Below are 10,000 nucleotides of genomic sequence, written 5' to 3' on the forward strand. Positions count from 1 at the left end.
ATAAATATATATATATATATATATATATATATATATATATATATATATATATATATATATATATATATATATATATATATATATTATTGAACTTACATATATAAAAACTATTACGCTCTGCCACTGCGGTATAGAGCACTGTCTTAGCAGATTGATACTCACCGAGTTATATATATATATATATATATATATATATATATATATATATATATATATATATATATATATATATATATATATATGTATAACTCGGTGAGTATATATATATATATATATAGAGTATCAATCTACTAAGACAGTGCTCTATACCGCAGTGGCAGAGTTATATATATATATATATATATATATATATATATATATATATATATATATATATATATATATATATATATATATATATATATTGCTACTGTGTATCAAAACATTTTTTACTGTCAAGTTGACTCGTTTTGTTACGAATGTCATTATTGGTTGGCCAGTCTCATCGACATGGTGACAACTTATTTCCGCTATGCACGATATGATTGGTTGAAACTGAGTTAGTTGTTTGAAGTATACTAAAGAAAAAGCTTAGCCCACTCGCTAGTCTATCGTGATTATTGTCTCACATTGAAATCAAGGCATTATAACGGTCACGTTTATTTCTGACTGTAGCACAAATGTGTATTGATTACTACTATCAACTTACATTTGATTTTAAGTGATAACATCGTACTTTGATAAAGTATTCAACTTTTACTATCAAGACAAGGATATTTTGGTAAATGTAATGTCACTTTCTGCAAGATGTTCCTTACAACCCCTTGCAAGAAATCCCAAAGTATATGTAAGTTCAATAATATTATTGCGCTTCTTTCCAGGATTTCAAAGTTGAATAAGTTACCAAGGTGATATGTCATCCCCCAACTCATATGTAAGTTTATAGCAGTGATCAATTATACAAGTTTACTACATACAGTCAAAAAGAAAAAAAAATCGTACATTTACTTAAAACCAACTCTATAACCACGATGTTATACTCTTTGAATATGTGATGCAAAATATGGGTATTTTACCTTGTGTTTTGTTTGTGACAAGACAAGCTGGTCCTTCATCGGTGAAAGTATCAATACAGCCACATTCAGTACGTAGTGTTCGCTGGATGCATTGCTTGAGACAAGTCTACCAATGCAATGACAACAATTTCAATATACAGACCCCACAGTTCGAATAATCAATAACCCCCACGTGTCATTTCAAACTGTGGTCTTGATTTGACCAGATTTGTGGTTACAATATTACAAATTAGATAACTATGGAGTGATCTCACAGACAGGAATTTTGATTAACACAGAGTTCTTTATTCTGTAGACTTGAACTCCTGTGAATAATTCAAGGTGTTAAAACATTTCCTGTGCTATTTGGGAGATATTATACGAGTACTGATGTAAATGTTCATAGTTAAAGTAATTCATTCAACAAATTGAGTTTCATGTGAACGCGGTAAAGTTGGTATCATACACACCGATGCACATATATACACAAACGCAATTCAAATAGACATGCGAACACACACACACACACACACACACACACACACACACACACACACACACATTCACCCCTCCCACACACACCTGTACTATTTTAAAGAATATTTGTGTCATACCATTGTGGTATATTCCCAGCCTTCTGATTGGTCAAATTCATCGGGTTTACCATGTGTGCAATTACCATATGGCTTTGATAAGCGACTCACTTGACCCTGTCGAATACGGATGAAACGCAAATAATTACTTGAATGCAATTAATCCACGTCTCACTCGTATGAAGATTGACGTCTGACCTTTCACCTTTGAACTCGGCCATTGTTTCAGATAAAAACTGTCGGGCTACCATATTGAACCACAATGAACTTCATCATCCTCATTAAGGACGTATCTATGCATTCGCCTTGCCCTTGCAACTGCCTGCATATAATTTGTGAGTTGAGCCTGATTACTTTTCAATGTCATTGATCAGTTTGAATTACAGAAACCCGTACCTCCTTGACGGACACCGTTGTTACTGTTCCCGGTCGGACATTGAAGCCTTCATCCTGAGGAAATGGTTCAACGTTTGGTCGATTCAACGTCACACGGACACCAGAATCTTGTCCAAATATACTTATGTATTCATTCTGTTCAGTAAACAATGTCAGTTTTAATCCTGAAAAAGTAAAAGCAGTAACACGTTGTCTAACCTTTGACCGTTTTGTAAGGGACTTGAAACAAATTACAGGGGGTGAAGGCAGGTGTTTTTCGGACTAGGGTCACCAGTTTTCATGCAAGTATTTGAGGGCGGGTCATTCTTTTTTTGTGCAGTGATATTGTTGATCATACACATTCCAATGAAACAAGAGGTCGGTCGGTAGTTTTTGTACAAAGTCAAAGAAAAGGGTAATCATTTTCACGTACTGTACTTTTGAAAGATACCAACCCTAAGTAAATTTAAGTCCAGCCCTTAATCTATCTATAAATGGTTGCGCCTCCTGCTACCCCTAGATATAAATCAATAAAGATAAACAAGAACAAAGACAGTACATGTATAATATTAAACGTTTAGGCCCGTAGGTCTCAGGATTAAACACAACAAACATTTTGAAAATATGAATTTGATGTTTATGGTTTTTTTTTACTAGAAAAAGTATTTCTATTATTCAGAGGACTTGCTAAGGGATGCACGCCGCCTAGAGTCATTGAAACAGAGTGAACGCACAGGTTCTCTTGTGTATATTTTATTTCAAATTTCAAACAAAGGAGTAAAAACTTCAAAACTATATACCATTATTAGCACCAGCACGAGTCGACGACCTGGGTGACGAACCATTTCGGCCATGATTAAAAGTGAAACAATTACCGAACTTCTTATCGGCAAACTTCAGAAAGTCACTGAAAGAGACCACAAAATGAAGTGTGTATAATTTTATTGTAATACAAGAAACTCAGAGAGAAGGGAGAGAGAGAGAGAGAGAGAGAGAGAGAGAGAGAGAGAGAGAGAGAGAGAGAGAGAGAGAGAGCCAGAGACAGAGACAGAGAGACAGACAGTGAGACAGACAGAGACAGACAGACAGACAGACAGACGGACAGAGTGAGTGACAGATTAACATTTTAAAACGTTTGCATACTACCGGATAGATGCCAGTCACGTCAGACATTTCAACTGCAATAAGTACATATGTTTGTTCGTTTTATTTTATTTGAGTGTTTGTGTTTGTGTTTGTGTTTGTGTTTGTGTTTGTGTTTGTGTTGTGTTGTGTTGTGTTGTGTTGTGTTGTGTTGTGTTGTGTTGTGTTGTGTTGTGTTGTGTTGTGTTGTGTTGTGTTGTGTTGTGTCTATATTTCGTTCCAACTGGAATGCATTCTAAAATCTATATATATATATATATATATATTATGTTTGGTGCAGTATGTCTTAAGTGTTAATATGTTATAAGGTGTACATGTGTACATGTGTACATGGTTATCGGTCAGATCAAACAAAAGTCTAGTTAGAGAATATATTTGGAACAATCATTCTCTTTTAGTTAATGGGCAGTCTATCTTTAACAAAGCCATGTTTGATGCTGGTCTATGGTATGTCAACGATCTATATGACACAAACGGCACATTATTACCTTTTGAATGTTGGACACGTAGGGGGGTTCCAAAAAGACTGTTTTTGGTGTGGGCTGGTTTGGTTTCTTCAACCACCAAATACAAAGAAAAGTATGGTTTCAATAAAGTAACTGCTGAGTCTAAAACTCTTCTAGTTTACGAAGAAAACAAACCCTATAATTTATTAAATGCCACAAGCAACATTGTTTACAGTATTTTGATATCTAAAGGCAGACAAAAGGAGATCATAAACTTAAGGACTATTTCGGTTTTCGGGGATGCTTTTGTTAAAGATAGTGCTGCCTTTTTCAAACTCCCTCATTACGTTTCAATGGACGTGAAAAGTAAAGATTTTCAATATAAAATGTTACACAACTATCTGGCAACAAACTACTGGCTAGCGAAATGGAAGATAACTCCTGACAATTCTTGTACTTTGTGCCAACAAGGTCCTGAAACGCAGCTTCATCTTCTCCTTAATTGTAACCACACCAAATTATTTTGGCATAATTTTGTTGCGTGGTGGCAGAATATTACTTCGGAATCGATTGATTTGAAAGACCACGACATAATACTAGGAAATCCTACTTTCAGTAATGTTTTGAATTATTGTATTATTTTAGGTAAACAATTTATTTATGCATGTAGGAAAGACAAGAAAATTCTCCCATTTTACTTATTTTTAACAGATGTCAAGAAGAAACATGAAATAGAGAAAACTATTGCATATAAAACAAATACAACAGAGATTTGTAACAAACGTTGGTATATATTATCGAATTTATAATATAATAGCTTTTCGAACGTCATGTATCCCCATCAGTTCTTTTTTTGCTTTATGTACTTTTTCGTTTTTTCTGATCTGTAATTCATTCATTAGAAAAATAAAAAATACTTTTAATGAAAAGAAAAAAAGAAAAAAAGGTATACATGTGTGCGGACACTATAAACTGTTCATACGTTAAACTATCTCTTACATTGCCCAGATATTAATATTGTCCAATAAAAGCGAATAATGCACTATCATATATTATATTATATTAAAACACAAAATGTAAATTAATTGTCAATACATGTTTGAAATGTTAACGGCTATATGTGTGTATGTCTACGTCATAAACTCCCAAACATGATCAACTTATCATTAGTTCATTAGTTTCTAGTTTGTTTTATGGTAGATATTATTTGAACACGACCCTTCTATATGTATACGTATTTAAGGCACTGGCTTCTATAACTTCAGACGAAAATCTAACCTCTGACCTGTGATCACATCCGCGTTGCTCAAACGTACAATGTAGAATGAAGTCTTCGGCCTGATGTCCAAGCCTTGACAACTCTTGCTGAGACAACTTGAGAATGCTCTGTAAGTCACTGAAATCAGGTGTTGAACTGAAGGTCATGAACCCATACCAGTCAGGTGGCACTTCACCTTTGACCCGGTCAAATCCAGGGTCAATATAGTATTTCTTTTCAAAGTCCTCGACCATCTTGTCATTAATGTTCAATAAATGTTGGTAATGTTCTTGCCAGTTACTTTGAATATTCGACGCCCTCTTCACTTTTTTAACTGAAAGAAGAGTAAATGACAACTGAATTATCAGTATACAGGGGAAATTACGACCCTTTCTTTTTCTTTTCATTTATGATAAATTCGTGTCTTGGTCAGACCTTGGCAGCATCTTACAAATTTGCAACCTCTTGACGAAACATAATTACACTAAGAGGCCAGTAATCTGTCATCAAGATCTGAACAAAACATAAAAACAAACACGAACAAAAACGCCCTCTATGACCGAATCAGAAGAAAAAACACAACGTCGATGATTGTAAGCTGGTGACACAATAATCGCATACTAGTATCTGTACGAAAATTACGTAACCGTTTATCGCTGAAATTCTGGATCTTAATTAGCTAAAACGATGTTCAGTATTCTTTTAAATTTTACTTATTTCAATTCAATGACAACAAGACTGCTACAAGCACTGTTAATATGAAAACATTAATTTACTTTCTTCCATTTGTTTCTTTTTTGACTAACCGATCAACTCATCATTTTAAAGATGTTACGATGAGAAATAAAAGTATAATAAAAAGTGATCCTTATTGGATTTAAACCCTACCGTCATTGCAGTCGGGGATGTCACAAAAATCAGTGCCAATGAAATCGGCTGAATCATCTACATGGTGGCACCATGGTCGTGTCATGGAGGATGATGTACTTGGATTCCGACAATAATTACCATCAAGACCTAGGGTAGTAAAAAGTGAATTTAGACTTGCAACCGAAGCTGGTTTTCAAAGAAATTCTAGCTTTTCATAGTGGAAATACTGCCACCATCAAATAGCGCGCAGTCGTTGTAATATTATTTCCTATTTTCAATTTTCGTAGACAAAATACTAATAGAAAATGGGATGGCCGCAAGTGGTCACGAACCACCTCGCGTTTTTAAAGTTGATATTCCTTTAATTTAATTTCGATTTATTTTATCCAAATTGAAGAAAGGTTATACTATAATTATGTATTCATATATTCTGGTCCTCATTCATTTTACGGCACATTTCTTGCTCTTTGAGAAATTCCATGGACATTTTTTTGGGATGTGTGAAATTATGGCTTGATATTTGTCTGAAAATTCTTAACAGTTATTCGTGCCATGGTGGTTACGGTCAAGGTTAACGTTTAACATAAAAGTATTACTCAAACTGCTAGTAAATACAAATCACGAATTATTCACGAATAACGTTTGGTACATCATACAAATTCTTAAAGCTAGTTTAAGGAAATAATCGTTCTAGATATTCATGATGTCAAACGCTTAGTAAAAACAAATACAATAAACAGATATCTGCACAACGTTATCATAGTTCCCTCTTCAGCTGTATGCATGGAACTTATGAAATAGTTCTTTCCGATTCTTACCTCTCCCTGGACGTTTGGCTGGTGTATACTTTGACTTTGAAAGTGCCCATGGTACACACGGTAGACCAGATTGAGTGTGATTCTTCAGTCCCCGGTAATCACCTCCACGGCCACGATAACAGCCGATACCGAAACCTTTAACATAAATCATCAAAAGTAATCAAAATTAAAGTTAATCAAGTCAGTATTTAACTAATGAAAAAGTTACGAAACGATATGTTTTGAAACCGTTTACGTCATCTATGACGTTCGTTCACTCTCATATGTCGCCCCAAAACTCAGACCACTAAAAAAGATTTTTTTAGTGGTCTGAGCCCCAAACTATGGAACTCTTTGTCCTTAAGCCTCCAGCCTGGATTGTTTCAAAACAAAACTGAAGACTTATTTGTTCAACAAAGCATAGTGTGTGCTTTAGCCATTCAGCGCTACTGAACAGAACATTGCTCTGGAAATCGGCGCTATAGAAAGTTGATAGATAGATAGATAGATAGATAGATAGATAGATAGATAGATAGATAGATAGATTGATTGATCTGTTTTGCATGCCTCCACCTCAGTGTACCTTCTCCGGCGTTGGTTGATAATCTTGTATCTGAGACAAAAGCGCCACCGACATTATACGTACATACCTCTCATTCAACTTCAATTTCGGCTGGGATTTGAGTATGAGATGTGCACTTTCTGCTGCACTGCATATGAAACCGGGAGGGAGGAGGTAACTGCCATAGGCGGTAAAATAGGGACGGTCCAAACGGAGTGGTTCCTTATTTCTTTTTTTACTGTTCTCAAGTTTGAGGAAAGGTACATTTTTCTAATTTTCATGTTCAAACTTAAAACATGGGATTTTTTAGGGGATTAAAGATCAAATATCTGTGATTCTAACATTAACCATATTTGCCATTCATATTACACATGGTTCGGGCTGATTTAAATCTGATGTAGTGAACTTGGCGCGATTTCTGTATTTACCTGTCTTGTTCCTAGGCACTCGGAACTAGGAACAAAAAAAGACAACGCGACAATAAAACATACGAAATAGAGGTAGAGAGACGAAGCACGCCAAGATTTTAATTATATTGTACAGGGTTCTTACAGCATAGCGCAAACACTACAACAACAAAGTCGGACCATTTTGAGAATATAACAGTCGTTAGGCTAATAAAAGATGAGAAATGATCTCCTTTTTTCGCAAAATGTGTTACAGCACTAACGGTTTGGCGTTCTGCACAGAGCAACACAGTCAGTTGCATGGGGGAGGGATCATAATTAACACAACAGCCAACACAACAACCAGTAATGACTTATACAGTTTGATTCAAATGTAATCCAAAGGAACATACTATAAGAAGGATATGGTCTTAACGTTTGATTGTTAACCACCATTGTCACATGTATTTACAATGTTCTCTATCATTCGATGTACTAACCTTCAGGCACACAGTTCATTTCATCTGATCCATCTAAACAGTCGATTCGAACATTACAGCGGTAGTATTGATTAATACAAGAACCGTCTGTACAAGTAAACGTTCCAGCAGGACATTTCCCTATTACAAGAATTATATAAGAAAGAAAGAAAACAAGTTAAGAAGACGTACTTTATCATAAATTATATGACAACATGACAAGATAAAAATATGTTACTGGCTTTGAAACCATTGTCGTCGCACAAATTTATGTCGACAATTAGTCTGATTACAAAAAATTATTGTGAAAAATCCACGACTAATTGTGTTGATATTCCTTATGAAAATTTGAATATTTCACAATAAATTCACATTGGATATGTGGGTAGCTTGTTTGCTTGATGTTTTAAAATGTGTCTTTTTTATAATAATAAAAAATCCTCTGGCACGCTTTCGATTAGTAATGTGAGCAAGTTTGTACAATTTTTAATTTTGCGAAAATAAACTGCTGACTATGTTGACAATTCCACCAGTTTAAACGTTTGCATTACATTAGTTATCAACTAGATATACGCAGCACTTCATAGAATATTGCCCGTAGGTTCGTCAGAATGTGAACACGTTGGTTTTGGAATTATCTCCAGGACAGCTAGAATTACCAGTGATTCCAAACTAAATCTACTTTTATAGGGATGATCCCCAATTCGGTATCCCAAGCTGTGCATTTCAACATATATTGGCGTCATTAAAGGGCGGCATATACGTCATTCATGCCCGTAGCAGCTGACCATAGAACAAATCACATACGTAAATAGTATTAACCTTACTATAAACATAGCGTTTAGCTGACACTCCTAGATCCTGGAACTCGGATTGAAAATTACAATATTCGATGCGCACAGTCACCAATCAATCAATCAATCAATCAATCAATCAATCAATCAATCAATCAATCAATCAATCAATCAATCAATCAATCAATCAATCAATCACACAAACAAACAAACAAACAAACAAACATCAATCAATTAACCAGTCAACCAAACCAATCTGCCGTAATAACAAGACAACGAAAATGTGAAAATTTGCTCTAGAACAGAAAATTAAAGACACACCATGTCAGAGTATTACAATATACCTACCATTTTCATCTAAGTAATATACACAGTTTTCTTCGTCACTTCCATCTATACACTGATGTTGTCTATCACAGCGGTTTTCTCTTACAATACACTGTCCACTTTTACACGCATACTCAGTAGGTAGGCATGTGGGTCCTAAAATATGTGGTGTTTTCCAGTACAATTGCATTAATTACATACATTATAAGTAATATATTATTAGAATTTTCACACGATATTTGACTACGACACAATCAGCTTGGACTCTTGCAACAATGTGATATACGTACGGAGAATCATACATACCTATTTATCAGGATTTAATTTCAGTGGTGTGAGAAGACTAGTAAAACTTATAACACTATTTCAGTGAATTAAGCTATAACACATAGGTATTACTGTCCAATTTAAGGCTATTTAAGGTCGTTGAATTCATTAAAAAAATCATTGCAGGTAATAAAAACTGTCTAATGTTACAAAACAAGAAAGAGAAAACAAATCCTGGTATTCGGTTTTTACACTGAGAAATAACAAAATGATGATAATACTTACAATAACTGATAATTAAATGAAATGTAATTTTATCCATTTTTTTCACATATCTCATTACATATTTTTGCAATTACTGAGTAACAAACTTTGTCTTGGTCTATGTTGTTTCTAATTGTTTTGTAACTTTCTAGAAGTAATCCATCCTTTCCCATTCATATGGCCAACTAGTGTATTAAGAAGACATACCCTTACCACCACTACACGATTTTTGTGGTTCCCCAACATTGCAATGCTCCCATCGAATCTCTGGTTCAGTCGTATAACACCATGGTCTCACTTGACCCTGTGCTATTGACGGCAGTCTACAGTAGTTGTGATCACCGATACCTTTGTCGGTAACTATTTGTGGCGAATAGTTGTGTGTATGTGGTGTTTGCCGTGACC

General features: G+C 34.8%; 1 protein-coding gene across 1 annotated transcript in view; it reads right to left on the bottom strand.

The window, feature by feature from the left end:
- LOC144448053 (uncharacterized) overlaps window positions 1-10,000 on the bottom strand; it is an 18,211-nt gene that overhangs the window by 3,168 nt on the left and 5,043 nt on the right. The window contains exons 7-16 of the mRNA XM_078138203.1: window positions 9,809-10,000; window positions 9,086-9,220; window positions 7,965-8,084; window positions 6,538-6,672; window positions 5,738-5,866; window positions 4,877-5,183; window positions 2,803-2,909; window positions 2,024-2,187; window positions 1,649-1,744; window positions 1,056-1,161 (exon numbers count right to left, since the gene is read on the bottom strand). The exon at window positions 9,809-10,000 is cut by the window's right edge and continues 84 nt beyond it. Coding sequence (XP_077994329.1) covers window positions 1,056-1,161; window positions 1,649-1,744; window positions 2,024-2,187; window positions 2,803-2,909; window positions 4,877-5,183; window positions 5,738-5,866; window positions 6,538-6,672; window positions 7,965-8,084; window positions 9,086-9,220; window positions 9,809-10,000 — 1,491 coding nt within the window. The remainder of the gene's footprint in view (window positions 1-1,055; window positions 1,162-1,648; window positions 1,745-2,023; window positions 2,188-2,802; window positions 2,910-4,876; window positions 5,184-5,737; window positions 5,867-6,537; window positions 6,673-7,964; window positions 8,085-9,085; window positions 9,221-9,808) is intronic.

Source organism: Glandiceps talaboti, chromosome 17, assembly GCF_964340395.1.
Source record: "Glandiceps talaboti chromosome 17, keGlaTala1.1, whole genome shotgun sequence".
Lineage (NCBI taxonomy): Eukaryota > Metazoa > Hemichordata > Enteropneusta > Spengelidae > Glandiceps > Glandiceps talaboti.